Here is a 27,285-nt window from a genome sequence, read left to right as displayed (position 1 = left end):
TTCTCTTGCCTCAGCCTCCTGAGTATCTGGGATTACAGGTGCCTGTCACCATGCCCGGCTAATTTTTGTACTTTTAATAGAGACAAGGTTTCACCATGTTGGCCAGGCTGGTCTCGAACTCCTGACCTCAGGTGATCTGCCTGCCTCGGCCTCCCAAAGTGCTGGGATTACAGGCGTGAGCCACCGTGCCTGGCCGACATTTGTATTTTCATATTATCTGGCTAATTTTCTATTGGATTTTATTTATTTCCATATTGATTTATGTGATTTTTATGAACCATAAAAATTATAATTTCTTTCTAGGTTCTGACACGCAAATATTTCTCTAGTGTTTTCGCAATCTTTTGTCTTTGCTATGCTGTTTTAGACATATTCAGTTTTAACATAATTCTATTTATCAAGTGTTTTCTTTATGGTTCCTAAATTTTTCGTAATTACATTTGAAAATGCATTCCCACTTCTGAGATGATGAGAATTTTTTTTTTACTATTTTAAAAATAAATGCCGATAAGGCTAGGATCTTGGAAGCACCTCCCTACCTTGGTATGATAATTTATTCATTTGGTTGTTGATATAACCAAGACATTGATTTAGCCATTGTTGTAGACGGAGATGAACCTGACTAGAAAATTTTCAGGGCAGTTTTCAATGCAGTAGAGAGAGATAAATTTCACACTTATTTGTAAATCAATAAGCATAATATTTTTAGATGGTGGAATTGCTGAGAGGACAGTGGAACAGAATGATGGGGGGCATTAATGGTGGAGAGGATGTTACCTCTGAGGTGATAAGATCAGCTAACATCTTCGGGTTCCAGCTGTGTTGAGATATAAGTAATAGTGTGTATGGCGGAAGAACAGCCCTGAGAGGGAAGGGGATCATGAAGATGGCTGGAGCAGCAAGACGATGGCAGTTGTAAAGGTGATATGAGATGAAGGTAGACAGGAAGGTGTGGACAAGACCCCATCTTTGAAAGGCAGGCTTTGGAATGTGGCTTTGATCCTGAGCACAAAATCTTTTGCAACAAAATGACCTGATGTGCATTTTCAAAAGATTCCTCTGGCTGCTATGCAGGGAAGAGATTATAGGGGGCAAGAAGGGAAGCAAAGAGAGGGTTGTGTAGGAAAATTGTGCCTACTTGGTGCAGACCCAGAATATAGTCAGTAGATCCAAGGTTAAACTAAGACTTCTCCAAGTTAGAGGTAGGGCACAGATGCTGGCTGAAACGCCAGGTAATTTAGGCATCCAGAGTAAATGCTAGTTTGAACTTGGAGCACGAGGGGCTTTGTGTGGGGGACCATTCAAAGGCAAGCTGGACAGGTGGTAACCTTGCTCACTTGGCGCCAGCAAGTAGAGCAGCGCTCGCTGGTGATGGATGGCTTAACATTGTTCCCTGCGCTGTGCTCAGAGCCAGGAGGAGGGCACAGCCCCTGGGGACTAGGAGGAGTCTCCAGGCTTTCCTTGCACTTTGTCTTCCGCTTAGTGTTTCAGCCAAGATATTAATTCTATGTTCTAGCCATGTTGCCGCCTCAGAATCTCACTATTGTTAGTTATGCTCTCGTTCACAGTCCTAGTGTTGATATTTTTACACGTTTTAAACTCAAAAGTATCTGAATTTCGGAGAAAATGAGACAATTAGAGTAGTTTGTAAAGTATAGTGAAGGTTTTTAAAAGAAGTGAGTGTGTGACTGCTACATGCAATTTATTATTATAATCCTCTCTTTTGTGAAGGTCCACAAACATTTTTTGTTCAATCAGATTTTTATTTTTTATTTTTTATTTTTTTGCTCTTCATTGTATAATGTATTCTTCCCCCTTAACTTCCCCCAATCTCAGGAGACAACAGTATTTCCCTTGAAAATACAGAGGGTGGATTGGCCCTGTGTGTGTGTTTTCCAAGTGCTGGCTTTCCAAGACATTGTCATGAAAAGGACTGGTATTGCTAAGTCATTTTTTAATATAAGGAGGTCCATGTTTGGGCATTGAAATTAATTTTCCTTATCTTGCCATACAAATAGCCACCCTGGCTTCTTTGATTTATTACCTGGGATGGTTCAGCGGCACTAAAAACAGAGGACGGGAAGACATCACCTTTACGTGGCATCATTAGTCACAGCATTAAAAGCATCACCCTGAAGGGACTGCTTCTCCCAGTCTCCCCTGTGCCATGACAGCATCCTGTTTGTTCCCTCTCTGTGCACTCAAGACGCTGGGCCCATCCACAGCTTCTGGGTTGCATTTTTCATTTCCTAGTAAGTTGCTGCTATCCAACATCCTTTCTGTCTTTTCTCCATAGCATAGTGTAAAAGAACTTTCAAAAGTGCAGATACAATCCCTGATTAAAGACAAGCTACTGACTGTAAGAAAATGTTTTAAAATCATTTCTCCAGCAAGGGACTCGTGTACAGAATATATAAAGAACCTTCCAAACTCTATAATACAAAACAAACATACTCAGTTTAAAAAGAGGCAAGAGACTTGACCAAAAATAAGCACATGAAAAGTCATTCCACATCATTAGACATTAGGGAAATGCAACTTAAAATTATAGGGAAAGGGAAAAAAATAGGATGTGATACCACTATACACCTATGAAAATGGCTAAAATAATTACTGGTAATTCTAAGTGAGGGTGAAGATGTGGAGCAAGTGAACTCTCATGCATTGCCGGTGGGAATGTAAAGTGATGCTGCCACCTTGGAAAACAGCTGGGCAGTTTTTTTTGTTTTGTTTTGTTTTTGTTTTTTTGAGATGGAGTCTCGCTCTTTCACCCAGGCTGGAGTGCAGTGGTACGATCTCAGCTCATTGCAACCTCTGCCCTCTGGTTCAAGCGATTCTTCTGCCTCAGCCTCAGCCTCCCTAGTAGCTGGGATTACAGGCATGTGCCACCATGCCCAGCTAATTTTTGTGTTATTAGTAGAGACAGGGCTTCACCATGTTGGCCAGGCTGGTCTCTAACTCCTGACCACAGGTGATCCACCTGCCTTGACCTCCCAAAGTCCTGGGATTACAGGTGTGAGCCACCACGCCCAGCCTGGGCAGTTTCTTTAAAAAAAAAAAAAAATTAAACATACAGTTACTCATACTCTTGTGTATATGTATTGAAGAGAAGTGAGGACGTATGTTCACACAAAAACCTATAGGCTAAGGTTTGTGGAAGCTGTATTTATAGTTGCCCCAAGCTGGAAACAACCTGGACATGCTTCACTGGGCATGTGCGTAAGCAGACTGTGGCACCTCCATACAATGGAATACTACTCAGCAAGAATAAGGGATGAACTCTTAATAGAACCACAGCTTAGAATGGTCTCAGAGGTATTAAGTCAAAAAAAGCCAATCTCCAAAGATTACATACTATATGATTCCATTTATATGCCACTTCGGAAAAGACAAAACTGTGATAGAGACTCTTCAGTGGTTGCCCGGGGCCAGGGGTGGTGAGGAGGGTGTGACTACCACAGGTTGGCACAAGGGAGTTTGGGGGTGGTGGAGGCCTTCTGTATCCTGACTGTGCTGGTGATTATACAAATCCATGCATGTGATGAGATTCATACTCTGTACCCCCCTGCCAAAAATCAATGTGTCAGTCCAAACTGCTGCACATGCTCTACACAGCCCAGCCTATCTCTTGTGATTCATCCAGTTCCTTCTCAGCCTCCTCGCCCTTTCTGTCAGGTCCCGAACACTTGTGGTCATTTTTATTTTCTAGCAGGGCACAATCACGCTCAGCCTTTTGCCCAAGAACCTCTCCTGCCCACTTTTCTGCCAAGCCATCTTACCTGCCGAATGAGATGCTTTCTTTACAGCTCAGGTGTGGAGACTGTAGCACACGCACTGGGACCTCTGAACAACACCCAGTCTTGGACATTTCTTGCTCCTGTCAGGGTTCCCAGGGCACCACTCTCATTGCCTGGTTCTTTGGCTGCCTTGCATGCTGGGTTGTAGGTTTGGGAAGAGCTGATTCCACTGCTCATTCTCCAGCCCTGAGAAAGAGGCCACAGAGAGTTCAGTACATACACTAGTGAGGATGAGAGGTCTCTGCTCCGGAGGTGGACTCAGCCTTTGTCTGGTTTTACTTTTGCCTTCTTTTTCTGAGTGCTTTTATCTCTGACCCTCTTGCTGAAATTTCTTACCTTTCATGGCTCTTTTAGCAGGGGAATCCTCTTTGCTGGTTTTGCCCAAACTACTTGTTAAAAAGCAGTAAGCCAAAGTTTTAAGACTTGTATACTTTTTTTTTCCTATTCATGTAAAAGTAAAATTATGTGGCAAAAATCATGAGTATAGAAGGGTTTTCTTTTTCATCAGAGGTTAGATGGGTTTTATAGTGCAACATGAAAAGTCATTAGTAAAAGCCGTATTATAAACATATTTTTATATATTTACTTAGCCCCATCTTCCAAATTCCCTTGGAGGGACAACAGATTTTCTGGAAAATAAAAATCAGCTCCTATTCATAGCAGTGGTAAAAGTAATCATCGTAACACTTACATGGTGCTTATAAAGTGCTGGACACTGTCTTAACATGTACTTTATGCATTTTATTTTATTTTTTGTAGAGATGGGGTCTTGCAGTGTTACCCAGGGTGGTCTGTAACTCCTGGGCTCAAGCGATCCTCCCATCTCAGCCTCCCAAAGCACTGGAATTACATATGTGTGCCACTGTGCCCAGCCTAATTTATGTATTTTAAATGACTTACTCCTCACAACAGCCTTAGGAGGTGGTGTCATTATTATTTCCATTTTACATGTGAGGAAACTGTGGTGCAGTGTGGTTCGATCACTGCCTAAGGTCAGGAGTGAAGCTAGGATTCGAATGCAGGCCTCTGGCTTCATCTTCCAGAAGACTGTGCAACAAAGCGGGGAAGGAAGATGAGAGACAGGGTTTTCCTCACCAGAGACCTCATGCCGACCTCCTTTCACTTTTTCCCAGGAAGGTATCCCCACATCCCTTGCATGGGCTGCCAAGAAGATCCATAATAGCTTAAAATGCTTCTTCTCTTTTCTAGCCAAGGACAATTCCGTATTTGTGTCCTGATCATTATTAGAATAAGTAATCAAAATAATTAGAAAAGGAAGCTAAAAATGAAAATGGTCCAGGAAAGAATATAAAATAACTTGGATTGTGCTTTACAACTTTCAAACTGTTTTCACTTAGTGTTTTCCCAAGACGTCCCTCACCACCACCCATTGTTATTGCCAACTTTTTGCAGATGAGGAAAGTGAGGCCCAGAGAGGAGAAGTGATTGCTCCCCTGGGTCACCATGTCGTTCCTTGTGGGACCAGAATGCAAGCGCTGCCCTGCCCTGCCCTGCCCTGCCCTTTCTTTCCTGCCCCCTTATCTCTCTTCCCGCCTCCCTCCCATCTGAGTTCTTACTCATTAAGAGAAACTCTTTTATAAACTTTAGACGCAAGCAGTGTGATTTCATCTCTTTTTCTGCGTGTGTTAGTTTTTGTTGTTGCATAACAAATTGCCACAAATTAGCTCATAGTTCTGTAGGTCAGAAGCCCAGGTGCACTGTTAATGGAGTCTCTGCTCAGAGAATAGGGAGGCAAGTGGAAGCTGCACTGATTCCTCGTCGAGAGGCTCCGGGAAAGAATCTGCTCCTAAGCTCATCCAGGATGTTGGTAGAATCCATTTCCTTCTGGCTGTAGGACTGAGGTCCCTGCTTCCTTGCTGGCTGTCAGCCTGCAGCTGCTCTCAGCATCTAGAGTCTACCCACATTTCTTGCCATATGGTCTCTTCCATCGTGAAGCCAGTAGGGGCACATCAGTCTTTCTTGTGCTTCAGAATCTGACTTCCTCTATCTCTGGGCTCTAAACTCCAATTGAAAGGGTTCATGTGATTCCATCAGGCCCACTCAGATAATCTCCCTTTCTTCAAGTCAGCTGATTTGGGTCCTTAATTACAGCCACAAAACCCCTTCACATAGCACCTGGATTAGTGCACGATTGACTCTCTGGGAAGGGGTGTGTTATACCAGGCATAGGAATGTAAGGGTCACCTGAGAATTCTGCCTACCACATGACATTACAGCCTTAAAAATGGTACACGTTGACAGGAACAAGGGCCACCTCCAAGGTATTTGTTTTCTGTGGTAATTATATCAATTCCTTAACGTTTTTACAGGTTTTTTTTTTGTTTGTCAACATGACACATTTTGTATTTATTAAGTCATTTGATTGAAAGCATATTTGTAATCTGTGTACTTCTGTTTACCTTAAAAGGGTTGAAGAAGAATGAAGTAGACATGGGATTAGTTGAACAACACAATTCTGTTTCACTAACGATTCAATAAGTTAATTTCTTAAGCACTGTTTCATGCTTTCTTTTCAGCCTCTGTGCTCCATCTTCTTGAACCTTCTTTCTGCTCCTTGGCTATTTGATTTCTTCTTTACTTGTGGGTTTCCAATTAAATGTCACCTCTTCGTGGATGAATTCCTTGATGGACTTATCTAGAGTAGGTTAAAAATGAGAAGTTAAGTTTTTCTTTTTTTTTAATGAAGGCTGAGGCTTCCTTCACAGTGGCTCTAATTATTTCTGGATTTGTTGATTGCTGATGTCTTACTCTATCTCCCACTAGACTGTAGTATCAGAAAGGGAAGGGCCAGGTCTGTCTTGTTCTCCCTCCTAGGCCCAGTGCCTAGACTGTGCTTAGTACAAAGTAGTCACCAAAAATTATGTGTTTAATTGGTGTGTAAATAGAAGCTAATGTTCTGGTGCCTCTAGAATGGTTAACTTTAACATTTGTTTTGAAAGGTTGCCTGAGTAGTGAAACCGAGTTAACCATGAGGTCACTGCTTAAGCGTTTATTGTTTGAAAAGCACCTGATTGACAGTCACAAAGCTCTTAAAAGTGGGGGAGGGGACTCTACAAATGGTAGAGCCAAAGAAGAATGATTTTTGTGTCGTCCTTGAAAACATGCAGTGTCACTGGAAAGGAGGTGTGTGATGAGTTTTCCAAGTCATGGACAGTCTGATGTTTGGATCACAGTTTCTTTTTTTTTTTTTGAGACAGAGTCTTGCTCTGTCACCAGGCTGGAATGCAGTGGTGCCATCTTGGCTCACTGCAACCTCCACCTTCCGGGTTCAACTGATTGTCCTGCCTCAGCCTCCCTAGTAGCTGGAACTACAGGCGCCCACCACCACGCCTGGCTAATTTTTTGTATTTTTAGTAAAGATGGGATTTCATCAAGTTAGCCAGGATGGTCTCTATCTCTTGACCTCGTGATCCACCCACCTTGGCCTCCCAGAGTGCTGGGATTACAGGCATGAACCACCACGCCCAGCCTGGATCACAGTTTCTTGGCAATTTTTTTTTTTTCTTGGAGACCAAGTCTTACTATGTTGCCTGTGCTGGCCTCAAACTTCTGAGCTCAAGAGATCCTCCCACCTTGGCCTCCTGAATAGCTAGGACTACGGTTGCCCCATGCCTGGCTTCTTGACACATTTTTTTAACATCCCAAGACAGATGCCTCTCCTTTCTCAAAGTCCTCTTTCGAAAAGTTCCTCTCTCTGATTTTCCCTTAAGCTTCACTTCCAGACAGTCACAGTATTTGAATACCTACTTAGAAGCTGTGTGACATTGGGCAAGATAGTCAACCACTCTGAGCTTTGTTTTCCTTCCCTGTAAAATAAGCATGATAATTCCCACCTTGAAAAGTCATTGGGAGGATAGCGAATACAAATGCCTGACATAAAGTGAGATTGATAAATACTGTTTTCACAATTATTAGACTATATTATTTTAACTGTGACTGCAAATCTGGTGTGGAATTGAAATGCTCATCTTAACAACAGAGCTTTTGGAAGTTGCAGGTTGAAATCCCTAACAGGAAAATCCAAAACCAGAAGTACTTCAAAATCTGAGACTTCTTGAGTGCCAACATGATACCACAAGCGAAAAATTCCACACCTGACCTCATGTGATGGGTCTCAGTCAAAATGCAATCAATTCTTTGTTTCTTGCCCCAAATTATCAAAAGTCTTGTATCAGATTGTCTTCAGGCTTTGTGTATAAGGTGTATATGAAACATAAATGGATGTCATGCTGAGACTTGGGTCCCATCTCTAAGATATCTTACCATGTGTATGCAGATATTCCAAGATCCTAAAAAATCTGAAATCCTAAACACTTGATCCCAATCACTTTGGATAAGGAGTACTCAACCTTAAAAAAAGTTACAGTAGATTTTAGGATCAATGGAGAAGATATTCTATGTAACAGATTTTTATTATCATATATTAAGTGAGGACTACTTTGTTTAAAATCTTTAGACTGAAATAAACACGTTCTGCATACAACCACCGTGAACACAATTTGTCTTTTTTTAAATTCAAAGGCACTTAGGAACCTTGTAGTGCCCCTGGGTTTTATTATGAACTCTAGTTAGCATTTTATTGTGGCTGCCTAGAAGTATTGATTCATATCAAGTCCGGAAAGCAACTTCTACCTGTTCACCTTTTCCCATTCCTTAACACATAATAGCGAAAGAGTCTGTTTCAGGAAATGCAGACTGGCTTGCCTGTGCCCAACCCTGTCTCCACTTGGTTGGCTTCCTTGGGATGAGGACTCTCCTGCCCTGGCTTGTGCTGGGAAGTAATAGAACCAAAGCAGTAACATCCATAGAGCCGAGGAACAGAAGTCAGTGGGGCTTCAAAGAGTTCATTTCCCATAAAGTATCCAGAGTTGTTCAAAGTCGGTCAAGCTGTCATCACATTTCAGATGAGACTATTTTAGGGAGTAACAAGGGCAGAGTAGATCAATTAACATTTCTTTTTTTTTTTAATCACTCTAAATTCAATGAATGTTCAAGGCAGGTTAAACAGTAATAGCAAATGTGGTGATGGAAGAATTGAGGCAGCTTCTGTTGTAGTATTTACTGTGGTTATCATTTCTACACCTAAAGCTGCATTCCTATCTTCTCATTTATCTTGCCTCCCTTTTAATTCACTGAGTTTGATTTAGAGAAGTCAGTGCATTGTATTACAGTGCCATTATGAGTCTGAATTTCTGATTTAATTCAGACAGTGTGAGCCCAGAACAGAGGACCAGGAGATTCTGCGTTACCCCAATTAGCCTGGGAAAGCTTAGACAACTGGCTCCGTATCTCTATGTATGCCCCAATTTCCCCTCCTGTAAAATGGAGCTATTTACTTCTTATCTGAGGATTGTAATCATAAAAGAAAATTTCCTGTAGATGTGAAACAAATTTTAAATAGCATGCAGATACTTGCATTTGTATTTTTATTTTAACCCAAATTAATATGCGAAACCAGGATGCTGTTTTCAGAGTTGCTGGCATCCGTTCATCATATTTCTAGGTGAAGTATGTGTAAGTGATTATAGGTAATAAATATCTTTTTTTTTTAACTTATTGCAGAGGCAGTTCTTCCACTGTTAATGAGGGTAATTTGACTTGGTTGAAGGATTGCAGTTCTTAAGAATTAATGCAGTAATCCAATTCAAAGATTTAAAGAGATCTAAGATTTTTCACAGGTCGCGTGCCAGTGAATGTGCTCCTATCACATAGCAGCTAATGGACTTGAACGCCAGTCTGTCATTTACCGTTCCCTCACTGCATAGCAGCTTTGCCCTTGGTAGTGAGTATACTTTCCAAGCATTGCAGGTTATTTAGAAGTGTGGTATATTTGTATCACTTTTGAGAGATAGTATCCTGTTTCCCACAGCCCCTAATTACTATAAAAACTGGGGTTATCTTTCTTAATTACATGTTTGAATCCTAATCTGCTAAGGTCTGAGGAATATCAGGCTCAGAGGAGCTGCCTTCTCGCCTTTCTTTTTCAGAGGAGGGCCTTTTATTTTTTTTAATGTATTTTAAAAAACTAATTCGTGTATCATTGTATTCGTACATATAGGTTAATTCACGTGAATACAAAGGTTACATGCACTGTATTCATGACTTTCCATTTTTGATAATGATGTATTATTAACAGCTAACAATATTTTGTAAAGGCTTATTTATAAAGGATGTTGGAAGTGTTCTTATTTCCCGATCCCATTATGTTCCTAAATATTAAAAATCCCATTTTGAGGCAATTAGAAGCATTCGCTTCTTCCTCCACGTGTGTTCTCCAGACAGCGTCACCATTCTGCGCACACAGGAACCTTTGTTCCTTAATTAGAAAAAGGACTAGAGCTCATTAGTTGTGGTTCCATGTGGTGTCTGCTCAAACACTCAGGCAATAATACATTACAAGGAGAGATCCAGCCTAAATCTGAGAGGCTCTCCACAGTTCCAAGAACTGTGAAAAGATAAATATATCTTGGAGGGTCCTTGTAGGGCCGTTCTCACATCCTGCACTGTCCTTGAGGGCCTGGCTGGTGGGTGCTCATCAGTTTTAAAGTCAAAGAGATTTCTGTATTCACAGGAGGAGGGAAGGGGAGAAGGCACAACTTGTATAGAAATCTAGAACTTTACCTTTATTGAAAGCCCATGGTCTTGCACCAAAAAAAAAAAATAATAATAATAAATAAATAAATAGAATTATCTTTTGGATTTTTTGATAGGTTAGTGGGCACCATTCAGATGCATTCGGATGTTATTGAAGGTGGGCGAATTGTTGACAAACATGATAGAAGACCAGATACCTTAGGCTGATTTTCACTGCTGGCATTGGACATCGGAGGAGCTGCATGAGTTTTGAAAGCTAAAACTCCCAAACTGGATCCACAAAAGCTTTAGGCTGCATCAGTTATCAACAAAGAGCCCTGATTTCCACAATCAGAACAGGCATTTCTCCAGCCTCCAGGAAACCTCATGCATCTAATGTTCCCCAAAATATTAATAGTACTAATGGTGGACCCATCTCACTGGTTAAGATTAAGCTTCCCGCAGCAGAGAAGTGAGCAAGTGAAGTGAAAAATCTCAGACCGTATGGAGGATGTTTTGCTGTGCCTTGGCTGGGCTGGCAAGGATGTGCTGAAATATAAAGGGATATGGAGAAGAGAGCAAAGTGTCAGTTTGAAAGCCAGAGATTGGAAAATGGAGCAGTTATTTTGAGGGTCAATTCACTTCTCTTTGAGAAGGTTTATCCAGTCAGGTAGCTAACACCCTGGAAGGAAAAGAACTCAGAGGCCACTAGGCATGTCTGAGATACTCTCCCACCACCCACTACGCTAACCCCCTCCTCATATCTTGCCTTCTCTTTCCATCCCTGCCAAAGGATAAATTGCCCTCATCCTGCTAATGCTAATGGAAGACATTATTAACAAAAGGGAGTGCTTCATAAAGGAAGCTGAGATCCGGCAAGTGGAGGCATGACATCCTTATGCTGATAGTGGTACAGGTCAGAAATAGTGAATATGGAAACAAATATTTCACTGAAATATTCTGCCATTTAAAGGGACATGTCTAGATAGCAATATACATACATACTTTTTTCCACCAGTGATCTTTTTTTTTGTTGTATTTCTCAGAGAAAGAAAAATAGATTTTAAAATGTAAAAACCTGTTCTTCAATTGCATATGCAAAAATCTCACTGCAGTATTTATTCTAAACCTGTTCTCATAATGTTCAGTCAAGGAGAAAACAGCAAAAAACAGTTGTTGATGGACTTAGCACAGAACTGGATTAAATAAGCATTAGTCTACTGAAGCTGATTACAGGAATATGAAAATGCAGTATCTTAATGGTACATATTTTTATGTGGCAGCTCAGTTGCCTTTCATTTTGCAGCTAATATGTCTATTCTTATGAGTCATTTACTTCTTTAATTACCTTTTGCAGGCAAGGCACCATGGTATATTAATGTGAATGATTTTTACTGCCAGTTTATCATACAATGCCCCAGAAGTTGAAAGGCGTAATTGACTTGGAAGAACAGCTCATGAAGGAAACAATATTTAGTTGACAGTTTTCCTTGTACTCTCTGTTGACGTTTATGAGTTTACACTATGCTAAAGGAGTAATAAACACAATTTTCTTTCAATAACAGGAAAGGGTAGCTTCTAAAATACATTTGTGGAAAACACATTTGTTCATTTCTTGAATAATGTGAAAATAACACATTTCCAGTGATAAGACTTCTCAGATTGCCAATTGAATTAAACCTTCAAAGGTGCATTTATAGCCTGTCTCAGAGCATTAGGAGATATTAGGGTTCATGTGATTGAATCTACTTAATGAATATTTAAATTATAAACAGATTTAGATAAATCATATTTAACTCTGGGTGTTAGGGTGAGACAATTTGGTCCTGTGCTCCCAACTTCCAGGAGAAGGAAAGGCAGAACGGGAGCTTGGGGATTGGGAACTGTCTGAAGGAAGATTTTCTTTCTCCCAAGGGAGGGAAAGTCTGACAGTACATTTTGGAAAAGTAAAGAAGGCATAGTCGATGCAACTCCTTATATGGCCTGGCCCTTGAAGAGTTAAATAAAGATTTGGGTGGGTCGCTGCCGTTTTGGAGCCTGGAAAGGTGCTTTGACTTGACTTGGGCAGTGTTATTTTAACCATCACTTCCACAGTCCCCTTGGCCTTAAGCTGGTTCACTGGCTCTGGGCAGGCCCTGGTTTGGCACATTGGTTCAGAGGGAGTTAAACTTTTCACAGTTTTCTGGGTTGTTTGCAGTTCAGTCCTGTGCAACATAATGAAAGTTTTCTAGCCATCTGTTGTTAAGCTGGCGGTGAACAAGGCCAGTATATCCAAACAAAGTTCTGGCCTGCTGTAAACTGAACCTGTCAGTTTAGCATAGCTTTGCTGACCCCTCCAAGGAACAGGGCAGCCCTCGGTACCAGGCACTCACCGCTTAGAACTTTCAAAGGGGAACTATTTTGGGAGTAGGGGGTAGGGGCCTGTTTACTTTTTTCCTCTGTGTTCCTCTCACTGGCTTGGACTGGTTTATACTTAATCTTTACATGTACAAATGGATATTGGTCTCCCCTCCTTTTGGTCCCCCCTCCTTTTTCAGAGGGAAGGACATTTCTTCTTAATAGGGGATTATAACTTTTTTTTTTTTTTTTTTTTTTTGAGACGGAGGCTCACTGTTGCCAGGCTGAAGTGCAGTGGTGCGATCTTGGCTCACTGCAACCTCCACCTCCTGGGTTCAAGCAATTCTCCTGCCTTAGCCTCCCGAGCAGCTGGGACTACAGGCACGCATCACCACGCCCAGCTAATTTTTGTATTTTTGGTAGAGATGGGGTTTCACCATGTTGGCCAGGATGGTCTCGAACTCTTTTGACCTCGTGATCCGCCCACCTCGGCCTCCCAAAGTGCTGGGATTACAGGCGTGAGCCACCGTGCCTGGCCGGGGATTATAACTTTTAGAAGAAGGTAGGATTGTCTAGAAATGTATGTGAGGTGGCTGTGATTCAAAGGGAAGTTCTATGCAGTTATTTTTGTTTCATTATTTTGTCTTTCAGTGTTGGGGGGGACAAATAGTCCAGGAAAAGAAGCGCCTATATTTATTACTTAGCTTATATAGTTAAAGTTTTCATAGCTTTAAGAGGACTTTTCCACCCTTTCTGCTGCATTTTGTATCTCATCATCAGAAGTTAATATACAGCATAACTTGGCAGAGCAGCAGTTAGACAATACTCCCAGCTGTATGGGCTATTTCGTGCTTCTCTGTTCTCATTTACAAGGTGTATCATTGGCTTTAATTGCCCAGCTTAACCTTAAAATAATTCCATTGTTTTGCTGTATTTTTTCCTACTGTAGTGTATGTTTCATTTTCATTTTCTGTTGGGCAGTATTTCCTTGGCTATATATGAAATGCTCCTATACATTTGGATCCTTGAGCTATCTGTCTATCTACCTACCTACCTATCTCAATACCTATCTAACACTTCCCCTAATCTTTGTGGGTTTCCTTTTGTTAATGATACCTTGGAGGTGCTGCTGTATTTTTCTCTTGGCCTTGCTATCATGTATTGCTTGTCCAGCCTTGGTTACATTTGTGCCCTGTTAAGAGAGGGCCCTGGGTAGCCATCGTTAAACCTTGGTGTCCATTCGAAATTGTTAAAATATCAAGGAGAATAGCCACCGTTTTCGAATAACTATTTTGGCTGCTCTAACGGCCACCTTAGTCTGTCTAGGTAGAAGCAGACCACAGTCCCACACAGCAACAAAGAAACAAGATACTGAAAGCCTTTAGACAAATGTCTGAAGCACCAGTGTGAGAGGGTTTGGGCTCAACTTCAGCTGCAATCAAGAAATGGACAAGGGTCAAGAATTCCATAAATGGGGGTGGGGACAGAATAGGCAAAGGAATAAACAAGGAGACACCCAAGCCTTCCCGTTTAAGGGACAAGGAGTATTACAGCTGTGAAAAATATTCAATTTAAAATTTAAATGAATGCACTTACTAGGAAATACTATAGAGTCATAATCTGTTTGTGAGGCGACTGACATATAAAGTGTTTTTTTGTTTTAAAGTAAAAAAAAAACATCACACACACACATACTCGGGGTAGACTTTCGGGTATAAAATGTCAGGTGCAATGTAACGTGTACTCAACTCCAAGAGTCAAGCAAATAACCTTGGTATTTAGGATGTTGCCTTTTAGAACATGAAATTGTATTTTGTTGTGTGTCCTTTTTTTTTTTATTTAGAGGAGGACTACATTAAGAGGTCACCTATTAGCTGTGTTTTTGCTGTCTTAAACTCAGCCCTTCTGTCTATTAAAATCAAACCACTGTGTAAACATTCCGTGTTGTTCTTGGTCTCTACAATGGCCACGGGGATCAGGTTTCACCTGCCTGCACATCTTCAAGCAATTACAGCAATTAGCGTGAAGCCATTTCACATTCAAGGATTCAAGGTCTATGGTGACATTCAAGTCCAGGAGAAGTCTGAAAGGGAGAGGAGGAAGAGGCCCAGAGCGAGACGACTATTCCATGGCCCTGAGCAGACAATTTCTCTTTTAAAAATGGTGGCCCTTTAATGATGTTATTATGAGGTTTTTAAATGACATATCAAAAGTTGTTTATATCACAAAAACCCAACAGTCATTTAATTATACTAATGAAGGTCTTTATACGTGTCAGATTTTTTAAAAAAGACTTCTAATGGCCATGAGAAATGGACTGTTGCTGCTGCTTGCATCACAGCAGTGGTGGCAGCATTCTTTGTAGAGGAAGAACATATTTTATAATGTATAAGGGAATTTGCATTTCGCTTTTCACGGCAAACCTTTCTGTGTTTTTTGTAAATCTAACAATTGCAACAACATGGAATATTTAGTTGGGAGATGTTTGGAGTAAGTGTTGAAAGCAACTATGTTTGCTTGCTTTTTTTTTTTTATGGTTAGAGAACAACTGTGGCGACTTTCACAGATTGAACTAGTACAGTTCAAAGGAAAATCATCGACTTTAGCACATCTGATAGCTATATAGGCATGGCAGAGGTGTCTTGAAAAAACACTCTTAGGATCCAGTAGGGCTTTGGCTTTGTTTGTGTTGTTTGTTGCATTTGTAACTTAGTTACCCAGGACTCGTTTGCACAAGGCAAATGCTAAACTGATTACAGCTTTTAAAAATTGGTTTGTACATTTTTTAATCCATATTTTAATGTTGGTTTATTATGCAAAAAAAGCGGGGCACTAATTTTAAAAATCCAAGCGTGCTGCAAAAGAAGATCTTGCTTTGCAGTCCCAGAGGGTGCTTGCAATCAGGAATAACCGCAGGCTAAATTATAATGTGGAATTCTGTTGCCCTTTAACCTGATGCTGCCTGTTCACATTCAGTGTTTGTTAACAAACAGCTTTAAGAACAAAATTGTTGGGAGAATTACTATTTGATTGTATGCACTGACTTCATTGAAAATAAGAGGCTTTATTTTTTTTAATTGCATGTCTCTGAGAAAGTTGTGATAATTCCTTTACAGAACTGCCCTAGTTGGCTTAAAAGCTACTAGGTGTTAAGCAGTTACATATCTGTAGGACAGAACACATCTATTTGTGTGACTGAGGCTGGAACATTTGTGTTCATTCCATAACTAGCCATTTTAGGGAACTGGACTGCTTAGAGCTCTCTAGCCCCATCTCGAACTACTTATAGCTCTTCTGTTGAGAGATGGTTTTCCTGACCGCCCACTTTCATGGCGCCCAGGCTGTGTGCCTTTTGATACTGCAACGCAGAGCAGCTGCAGGGGATGCTAATAAAATGCAGCATTTTGGACACTGAGCAAGGTAAGAGTCTGCCTTTTTCTCCTGCCCCTTGAAAAGGGATTGCTAGGAAATCATTTCCTGGTCTCTAACTGGACCAGCTGAGTTAGAGAGGAACATTTGCATTGGATACTCCACCCCTCCCCAAAGTGGAGAAGGCAGGCGTGGAAGCACTGTGAGACTCAGAAGGGAGATGAGGCAGTAAACCAGATCTTTCCCATTTTTTCCCCCAGCCTAGTCTTCTGTTTCTATGATCTGCCTTTTGAACTGTTTTTGTGGCTGATCAGTTCCACCTAATATGTCTCTTGATTTCTGCTATTGTAATACTCAGGCGACATGCTGTTCTCTTCATTTTTATAAGCTTTAGATGCTTCTGCCTGTCATTTTCTGGCGGTTTATCTTCAGCGTCTGGATTTGCTTTCAGACTTGAATGTCTATCAAGCTGCCGTTGCTTTGAATGTGAGATCAAAAGAAGATGAATTCCAGTAAAAAATTTCCTTCTATGAAGAAAAGATTGGGGCCTATGTAAACATCCCACTGACAGCTCCCAATGAGTTATTTTAGCCGAGTATTAGCACCTGGATGACAGACAGTCCAGCATTCCATGCTAAATAACAAATCAGTAGCTTCTGTGGCAGAAGAACATTGCCACAAGAGCAATGCATTTTCAGAAGGAATCCTTTTCTTCCTCCTTTTTTTTTTTTTTTTTTGTTATTGAATATGGCTGTTCAACTCTTCCTCCTATTTTTCAAGCTGACTTGCTGTGCCTTCAGCAGTTTACTTTTCTTCACAGTATTTGCTGAATTACTCCGGTGACGGAAGACAGGACTGTGACAATCATTTTGGGGCGGGTTAAGGAGTGTTCCATTAGGCAAGCTAGGCATCTGGAGATAAACAGGTAGTTTGGTCGATGGTGGAGAAAGAAAATGTAAAGGACAGCCAGTCAAAGCCAGATCCAGGGCATATCCCTGGAATACGGGACGATGTGTTCTTTAAAAATACATGTGACAAAATCCTCTAAAGTCTGCAAAATCTGAATTTTCTTCTTCTTTTTTTTTCTTTTAAAGCATCCTGCCTATGTAAATGTCACCACAAAAATATCTCAAGAGCAGGTTTCCCGAAACCCTGTTGGTGTGTATTTGTCTGCGTGAATGAGCTGTGTTTGGCTAGGGCTTGGTCTAGCCAGGGCGCACTGCGTGTGCTGTGTCGCTGCTTGCAGACCTGGAGCGGTTTAGATACGTGTGGCATTAATAGATTTCTTTAAGTGCTAAATGCAACTTTGAAAATTACCTGCAAGCTCCAACTGATCTTTCAACTTTGAAAGTGAAGAATTACTTGAGGAATTCTTGTGGTTTCTTTGTCATTTAGTGAGAGCCCAGCCAGCTACTGTGGAGGCAAACCTCCCTGAGGTTGCCTACAAAGGGCAATGTTCCAGTGTGTTTTCTCTTCGAGTGTGCTTCAGCCGCACAGTACTTCCTGTTTATTCAAACATCTTTTTTACCACTCGGCAACCCCCGCTTCGCAGAAACAGCCAGAACCCATCTACAGCAAGAAGACGGAAATCCAAAGGCAGACAGTACGGGCTCCCTTCGCCAAACTCTTCATTTTCTCTGTAAGTGTCCAGAGAAAAAGAAACATTTTTTTGCTGGGTTAAACTTTTAAACTAGGGATCCGTTCTTGTGCAGACATTCTCTGAAGGGCGAAATAAGATGATCCAACTTGTTTACTGCTTTTTTTCCTCCCCCTTCCCTCCTCTCTCCATCAGAGGCTTTTTTCTTTTTAGAGATTTGAGAGGACCGTTTCCTTCTAACTCCTTGTTTAATTCACTCTTGCTTTCAAATATGTCTTTGGATATAATCAGCTAAGTAAGCAGCCGGGTGGTGTCAGGATAGTTTTATAGGCTAAACGTAGATTGGAACCTCTCTCTGCTTACTGTGACATTGTTTCGTGTTGCCTTCTTTTTCTTCCTGTTATCACAAGTAGTAAGAGAATGTGGGGATGGTGCCTTTGTAATTCTGCATCTACAGAATTGTCCCCTGATGTTTGCATCACGACACCGTCATCATTTGTGAATCAGTCTTGATAATATTTGTACCAATTTCATGCCAATAAAAGTCAGACTGCTGAAACACGCACGGTCATTATCTCATTCATATTCCTATTGTTTCAACGGAGTGGGCTGCAGAGGGAAAGGGAAAGCCTGCCTCACTTTCCGTGATGGTTGTTAACTTTGATGTTGCAAGGCTCTTTTCAAAATTTTCCTTGTGGATAATCAGTATGGCAGGAAAAGCCCTTGGACTTGGGCTGCCTCCTGGCTCTGAGTAGAAGAGCAATCTAACGGCTCTCTTAGTCCTTTCTGTTGAAATGACTTTTTAAACACATGGTTTGACATTTTTGAAAAAGGTTCCACCTTTTCCTGTCTGTAGTCACTCCTTTTGCCTCTCTCCCCTCCCTCCACACCCCCCTTCCCTGACCCCCAACTTCAGTTTAATTGGTAAGCCAGGTGTTAATATTTCTTTTTAACTATATGGTGGTCAGGGAATAGACAGGAAATGGAAAATAAGCTCTTTTGATCTTAAGAGAATTGTTATTACTGTGAACCTTGTTTGCTAGTCCACAGTCTAAATATTTTTAAATTTTAGTGTCTAAAACAGCATCTATTAGAATAGAGAAAGAAATATGCTCTGGGGTTGTCCAAACCTCTCATAGAAGAAGCATTTAAATACATAAAATAATTGTATGTATGTGTGTGTGCATGTGTGTGTATTGCTATCGCTATGGTGGCTTTTTTGAATGTTCAAAAGTTGTTCTCTTTTGCAAGAAAAAATAAGATGTTTGCGACTGCCTTAAGGACAATTTGTTTAACAGTAGGAGTAATTGCAGGGAAAATGGAAAGAGTGACTGAAGGTATTTACTCAGATATTAGTGTAGGTGTGGGGGCCGAAAACTCAGTGTGGGAACAGTGGGCTGCTTTTCTTGGTATCTTAGTCTATTTGATGACCATCAAATTTCCCAGCTCGCTGGTTTTGTTTTTTCTGGATGGCATGTTTGATTATTTATCAGAAGGGGAAGGGAGTAGCTGAAGCAAATAAACATGTGACCAAGTTCTGTTTTGTTTTCCACTCCGAAAGCCATGCCCTTTAACAGATATACAGAAAATAATAAATGCATTGTTTTATGATAAAAGGAAATTATATGTGTCTTTTTTTTGTTTAAGGCAAGTGAGTTAACCCTTAAGGCTCAGGAGGCTTTTTGCCTTCTGAGAATTTGCCAGGCTTTTTATTGAGAATTAGCCTATTGCAACTAATGGTTTTATGGGACAGGATTTCCCAGGATTACTTGGTTCATTAATTTAGCTTTTTCTAGACAGTTCACTTAGGAATGTCTGCCTCAGTAGTTCGACTGTGTGGTGTATGTGTGTGTGTTTTAAATAATAATACCATTGGACAAACCAGTGACTCTTACTGTTTTGTCGAAGGCTATATTCTGATGTTTAAAGCTAAACATGAATAGCTCAACTAAAGGAAAGTATACCATAGTGTCTGTGGCTAGGATACAACGTAATTTATCAGAGGCCAACATTTTGCCCCTCTCTTTAAAGATGTTAGGCAGGTGCTGTAATACAGAGAGTTTACTTATATGTCTGTGTCCCTCAGAAATACCTTCTAGTCTTTAATATTATGTAACCCATTTCATTATCTTCAAGGCTGTCATTATCTCAAATTGATTCCTCCAGAGGCCAAGGGAAAGGCTCAAATCTATATTAAATTTAGATTTAAAATTTGCGTTTTTTTTTTTAGTTCTCAAGTGGGGTTTGCATGGCTTTGTGAAATCATTCTTAATATGTAGGCATTCACTGATATATATGCGCATACTGGCACATTCTTTAAATACAGGAACATGATTTTCTGTAGGGGCTTCCTTACTTCTCCACATCCTGAAGAAGTGATGTGCGTGATTCTAGCACAGTGCCTGGCCCAGTCGTATCAAGACCTATAAATCACAGCTGAAAATCTGTTTCATTGCCTATACTGTTTTGGAATGTGAATTGAAAATATGCACACAGAAGGGATTCCCTCTTCCTTGACTATATAAGGGAACGGTGCAGCAGAGGCTCAGATACAGTGCAACTTTCATGAGTATTGCCCTGCAGATAACTAGGAGGTTGCTTTGCTCTTGAGAAGACAAGGATGGAAGCAGTGGCCTTTCCGCCTCTCTCCAAAAGGCAGTTGGGTTGGATAATCATACTTTGTATTTATACGGAGCCCTTTGTCTGAAGAAATCAAAGTGCCTGACTAATGCTAACTTGTTAATACTCAGAACACCCCAGGGACATAGGTAGGCTGCAAAGATTATCCCACTTTTGAGGTGGGAAAATGTCCTGTTGTTAAAATCATTTACAATTTCCGGGTGTGTCTGTATTTAATGCTCAGGCTAGACCTGGAAGCGCTATGATCTAGAGATCATGAGAAGCATTTTTTCCTGTGACATAGTCAGCCCTGACCACAGGCAGTCTCATGAGAAAGTGTTTTACCATGAAGAAACTGGCCTGGAAAATATAGCTAGTGCATGATGTTGATGGTTGGGGGAGGGAGGAGGTGGTGAAGACTAATCGTTCTTAATTTTAATCTATTTAGGGTCAAGGGATGTATTTTTTTTAAAGATACAGCATGGGCTGAAACTTCTGATTTTTGTTTTGTTTCTCTTTAACTCAATATGATGTTGGCAATTTAACTTCCACAAAAATCAAGTTAAGTTTGTTCTTTGTGAAGAAACAGATACAGTACTGCTTATGGGCGCTGCAAAGTTAAGTCAGCGGTTGCTCTGTAGTTACATGCTTTGGGGGCAAAAGAATTGAAACCTGCTGTTAACCTGGTATGGTACTGTGTGATTCTTCAATTCTGGAGTGCCGTGGGCCTCCTTCCTGGGTTTCTAAAGCACAGTGTAAAAATTAGACAAGTGCCATTTACTGTTCAGACTCCTTCGTTGAAAGCTTTTCCAGAAAACTCCACAGTAGGGTGGAGGTGCCTGGGTTGTTTGGCTCCTGAAACTGTTTGTTTGTTGGAACCTGAATATAGAAATTAGATTTGAAAAAAAAAATCTCTACTCAAAATGTGCTTTTAATTTCAAAATGTAATTTTCAAAAGACCATACAAAATGATTCCAGTTTTTGCTTAAGAAATATTCTTTTCTTTTTTCTTTCTTTCTTTTTTTTTGTTTTTGTTTTTTGGTTTTTTGTTTTTTTTTTCTTTTTGGTTTGTTTGTTTCGTTTTTTTCTTTGAGACAGAGTCTTGCTCTGTAACCCAGTCTGGGGTACAGTGGTGCTATCAGCCGACTGCAGCCTCCATCTCACGGGTTCAAGGGATTCTCATGCATCGTCCTCCTAAGTAGCTGGGACTACAGGTGTGCACCATCACACCTGGCTAATTTTTGTATTTTTAGTAGAGACGGAGTTTTGCCATGTTGCCTGGGCTGGTCTCCAACTCCTGGGCTCAAGCGGTCTCCCTGCCTCGGCCTCCCAAAGTGCTGGGATTACAGGCATGAGCCACAGTGCTTGGCCCAAGAAAATTTCTTTTCTTTTCTTTTCTTTTTATTTTTATTTATTTGATTATTTTTTTGAGACAGAGTCTCACTCTGTGGCCCAGGCTGGAGTACAGTAGTGTCATCTCAGCTCACTGCAAGCTCTGCCTTCCGGGTTCACGCCATTCTCTGGCCCTAGCCTCCAGAGTAGCTGGGACTACAGGCGCCTGCCACCACGCCTGGCTAATTTTTTTTTTGTATTTTTAATAGAGACGGGGTGTCGCTGTGTTAGCCAGGATGGTCTCGATCTGCTGACCTCGTGATCCGCCCGCCTCGGCCTCCCAAATTGCTGGGATTACAGGTGTGAGCCACCACGCCCGGCCAAAAATTTCTTTTCTTAATCATATCCCCAAATGCTGACAATGTGTCATTGCAGGTGATGGTGTCATATTTTTTATTTTTCTCCCAATTCATGTATACATTTTACATATCTTCTACCATGAACTTATTACTTTCATAATCTATAGTTACACAGCACTTTTCAAAATCACTTGTTACTTATTGAGTGTGAGGCTCTAGACTATACACTTTACATGTATCAATTTGACATAGGTACTTTCAGTTCCTCCCATTCTTATTGAAGAAGAAACTAAGACACAGAGAGGTTAAGTAACTTGTCTCAGGTCACACAGCTAGCAAATGGTGGAATTGGGCTTCAAATCCAGACACAGTGATTGGTGTGCATTCAACCACTATGTATGCTGCTTCTGTGGACATACATTAATGTTTTTCAAAGCAAACTTCTATTTCTTTGTAATTTCTGTGATTCTCTCAGGGTCAGTAATTCCCTCAAATTCCCAGAGAATCCTTACTTCTTCATGCCTGGAGACTCAAGTTCCATCTTATGCTAAACCGTGGTTACTGGAAGTTCAAAAGATCATTGTCACTTTTTGAGCACAACTTTGTGAGCACAACTGTGTATCAGATGACCACAGTTTTTTTCAGATTCCCTCTTAAAGAGTTACTAATTCCTCGACCAAACCAATCAAATCTGTATTTCTTTGCCTCCATAAGATGTAATCTTTCTAAAGTTCATTACAAAGTTACCTTTTTGTGTGGTTTAGATTAACTGAATATATTTTTCTATACGTGTCTAATTTTTTTTTAATCGGTCATGTCAAGCAAGTAGTTCTAGTTCCAGGTGAATGGAAGAACTCCAAATCCATACGTCTATGGATTAGTGGACTTTTTGCGTGTATGTCGTTCTTGAATACAGTGAAGGGATTCTATCCAGGCTGTGTGACCTTGACCACATTACGTAAACTTTCTGTTTATATAAAGAAATTTAGAACCAATCGTAGTTGGGATTCAGTGTTAGTTACCATTTTCTTCATTGGTAGTATCATCACCAGTATCATCATCTCCCCCTAGCTCAATATTTGGCCTCTTAGGCAGCCATTCCTGCATTGAGAATTGGCAAGGCATGGGTGAATGTTTGGTAAGAGTCAGAGTCATATTTGCTCAAGTACATTTGCCATTGGAAAGAGCCAGGATTCTCAGCTGCACGTCATCTGTGTAACTGCAGATAAACCAGGTACCCCTCTTGTCCTCAGTTTGCTTTTTGTACAATTAAAGTTGACTGCCTTAGATCCCTTTGGGTTCAAGAGAGGATGCTGCAACTTTTCTTAGTGTTTCTGTAAAGAGGATGACCAATGGTTTGAAATCACTGGGAAAAAGGAATCTTTGCTTTCCATTGAGAAAATATATTCTCTTATGCCTGGGGGCAGTGTGTTATACATATAATAATAGTTTTAGTTTCCATTTACTGAATAACTATCATGTTTCAGGTGCTGTGCTAAGGACTTTACCTACACATGTCACATAATCTTTATAATTTATCCTCTCTGGTCTTGTGTTTCTCTTTTTTTTTTTCTTTTTTTTTTTGACACACAGTTTATGATCTACAAGTTAAAGTAACCACAAACATAATATGTGCACCACACACTTGCATACATCATGCTGTATTATAAGTATCAATTGTAATAGTGATATTTGAAACATTTTTCTATAGGCTTTGCATAATAAGTAACACAAATATTTTGGAGTAGGTAAAATAATTTAACTATTGTAGTTATTTTACATACTTTAAACAATGTATTTATAGTAAACAATTGTGGTGTTTTTATTTGGGGATTTTTTAAATATTCTTTTTTCCAAGAATTGTCCAGTATTTTTTTCTCTCCAGAGAGGAAAAAAAAAAAATTGTAAGCATATGACTGCTCAAAAGGCAAAAACTGAGAAAGGCCCAACCTGAAAAGATATTTTTTTCAGGTTGGGCCTGTCAAAGGACTATGCAGGTACACACAAATAGAAATGACTTTGTTTTAAAATATTTGTGAAAAACTAGATAATAGACACAATGGAGTCCCTCTGTATCATTTGTTTTTTTAAAAAAATTTAACTTTTATTTTAAATTCATGGGTACATGTGCAGATTTGTTACCTGGGTATGTTGCATGATGCTGAGTTTGGGGATATCCCGACACCCAGGTACCGAGCATAGTACCCAATAGTTAATTTTTTCACCCTTGTCGCCCTCCCTGTCTCTCTCCCTCATCTGTTAACTGGGTATAATTTACCTCAAAGCATTGTGAAAAAATAAATAATATAATGGGTTTGCACTGTTTAGTACTTGCCTGGCAATAAACACTAAAAACATTACAATTTTTCATTATCTTCCTTATCCCCAATGACCAGGGACCAGGGCAGGTTTAATAACACAGTAATTTAGCACCCATACCACCTCCACTAAAAAAAGAAGAAGAATATATTTATAGCAGAGTGCAAGAGTCTACAGTGGCTTAAAACAAGAGCTGGAAATCCCACTGGACCTAAAAGCCATGCCGAGGGGGTCAGGAGAAGAGATCTCACTTAGATGGAGGTGAAGTGTAAGATACAGGTGTCCAGAGGCATTAACTGTGGCTGGACTTTAGTGAAATTTGGGTAAAAAAAGAAAAAGACCTGTACTCTCTTAGCTCTGCTTTTCTATTATTTGCTTTATGAAAAGCTCGTTTTGAAAAAAATCCAACCTTGGCTTAGCTGAACCAGAGAACGAGGGACTTGTCCAGAATGGGGCTTGAGGAAGAGCTGAGAATCAAGGTATGATGGGGACAACATCAATATTCCAAGAGAAGATGAGTGAACTCAGTTAACCAGAGAGGTGAAAACACAGTGTGCGAGAGAGCAGAGATAGCTGAGCTTGTTAATTCCTTCCTGTCCGCCTGCTTGGAGTTTGCCATCACAACAGTAGAAACACAGGATGCTGCTGCAGGGATTCAGATGCAGGGCTGGTCCCTTGGGTCTGGGGATATCAGGGGACACTGCTGCTTGAAGGAATTGGATTGTGGACAGAGTTTTTAGGCAAAGGTTGAATTTAGATGAAAGAAGATACTTGGATGCCATGTAAATGTGGGCAGAGAACAGGGAGGGCAGACTTGTAGATATGGTTATGGCTCACAGAGTCCTGGCCATGGAAAGGTCTGGTTGAAAAAAAGCAAGTCTTTTGTGTGGGGAAAAGAAGGGAGATTAAAGTTAGAAGGTGTGACACTGAGAAAAGACCCTTCCCTTCATTCTGGAGGCAAAAGGGCCCACAGTCAGTCATGCATTTTTAGCTCCGGAGGTCTGCATAGCCATTTGCCAAGATTACCCGCGGCCATCTTTGGTCTAATCAGTGACCTTGATACAGTGTGAGTATCAAGTTCTCATGAGACAATGTTTTGTTCGTTTTTGTTTTTCCATCCTAGCCACTCTGTAGACTTGTGACCTTGGGCAAGTCACTGAACTTGACAATCTGTCTCTGTTTGCCCATTTTAAATCAAGACTTATAAAACTTTCCCGAACTTCCCTTAGAAAAGTTGGGAACAAGAAATGAGATTAGTGTAGAGAGCAACTTAACTAGCACAGTGTCTGGTTCATAGTAAGCAATTCAATACAGTGTTTTTATTTAGTGTCTTAAATGTAGGGAAGTTATGCTGCACTTGTCCCTATGTTTCCAGATGTGCCTCATTTCTTAAATTGTTATACAGATACAATCTTAGCTATTCGAAATAACTTGCTTTAAGGAGTGTAAATTAATGGAGAATATTAGGATTCCCCCCCATCCTAATATTTGGCCAGTAGTGAGTAGTTCCACATTTTGGATTATTATTCTTGTTTGGCCCTTTCCTGTATTCCCATTTCTGTTTCTTTCTTTTGTCTTCTATCTCTGCTGGAATGTTGCCTCTAAATCATTTTTACTCTTTGCTTCTTTGCCCAAATTCAGGCAAGAAAAGGAAGGTACTTTGTGAAGCAAAGCATTCATAGGTGTTAATTGCCTCTTAGGGCATCCCGAGTATGTGTGACTTACAGTATAAGAAAAAAAGGAATACAGTACCATATTTGTTTGAGAAAGAACTGGGTTCAGTGTTACTAGGAAAATCATGGAAAATCCTCCATTATTTTGAGCATAATTCTAGTTAGATTCTTCCACAAGCTTCAAAATTAGCAAGTCTCATTCTGAGGTATGAAAAGATGTGAATCTGAATTATTCATAATGAGAGTTGCTGAGCTGCACCTCATAAAAGGCAATTGCAAAAAACAGTGGGTTAAATACAGTGAGTTAATAGAGCCTTTTGATTCATTTATCCTTGCATTTGACCCCAAGTTTTTCTACTTTGGGAACCTGGAGGATGGGTCCAACTTATTTATTTTTAAACACAATCTAGTCTTAAACAGAGGCAAAAAAGAGTTTGATGCAGCATCCAACTTAACATTTTAGACATTTTCTAATAAACTTCACTTCTGTTTTACTTCACTGCAATGCTAATGTGGCCTACAGTCATAGCATCCTAGGCTGTGATCTTGTCAACTCTCATGAGCTAAACAGGCTCAGGCTTGGGCACTGCTTGAATGGAATCCCTCCAAAGACAACTCAGGTGCCGGAGACTTGGTGTAGTGATTCAGCGTCTGGCACTGGCTCCAAGAGGAGCAACCCGCCAGTGCCTCAGCAAGGTGGTTATAGGGCCCTATGTTAATGGGAGGGAGTAGGAGTATGATGGTGGGTTTTTTTTTTTAGCTCTTCCCAAAGACTTCAAGCAGACTTCCTGACTGTTTGTAGTCATTAAACTTACTACATCTAATTTTGCAAGAGGACCATAGATATCCCCCCCTCTTTTTTTTTTCTGGTGTCATGAAAATCCTATCCTTTACCTTGCTGGCTGGGAAGTATCCTGTACGTGCCTTTCAAGTAAAAAAGGTTACTCATAATTGCAAGCGGATACAGGGTTTGCTGACCCCTTCCTGGGCTTGATTGGCGGTGGGGTTTGTAGCAGAATGCCACCTCCTATCTAGAGCCTTTGGCATCTCTCTCTGTCCATGTCTCCTGTAGTTGGTGCACAGGATGGCATTTGAGCTCACAACGCTAATGCAGGCAAATCATGACGTGGTGCAGGAACACATTTGCGTAATTTTGTTCTCTTTAGTCCCAGTTCTTGTAGAAAAAAAAAAAGAAAGAAAGAAAAAATATAATTTTTTGCCATCTTTTCCTCCCCAAGAAAATATACTCAAGTTGCTGACTTTAAAAGAAACAAAAAGCACAACTCCCA

General features: G+C 40.5%; 1 protein-coding gene across 18 annotated transcripts in view; it reads left to right on the top strand.

The window, feature by feature from the left end:
* FOXP1 (forkhead box P1) overlaps positions 1-27,285 on the top strand; it is a 629,894-nt gene that overhangs the window by 436,554 nt on the left and 166,055 nt on the right. For 2 of the 18 annotated variants that reach the window (XM_034956865.4, XM_034956866.4), the window contains exon 1: positions 16,382-17,736. The exons of 11 other annotated variants lie outside the window; for them this stretch is intronic. In XM_034956865.4, coding sequence (XP_034812756.1) covers positions 17,551-17,736 — 186 coding nt within the window. In that variant the 5' untranslated portion in view covers positions 16,382-17,550. Of the gene's footprint in view, positions 1-16,032; positions 16,149-16,368; positions 17,737-27,285 lie in introns of those variants that run through there. 5 more of the 18 variants (XM_034956876.3, XM_063602823.1, XM_034956874.3 and 2 more) reach the window with 5 other exon arrangements.

This window comes from Pan paniscus, chromosome 2 (assembly GCF_029289425.2).
Source record: "Pan paniscus chromosome 2, NHGRI_mPanPan1-v2.0_pri, whole genome shotgun sequence".
Classification (NCBI taxonomy): Eukaryota; Metazoa; Chordata; class Mammalia; order Primates; family Hominidae; genus Pan; species Pan paniscus.
Note: the sequence above shows the minus strand (reverse complement) of the source record. Positions and strands in the feature narration are given on the sequence as shown.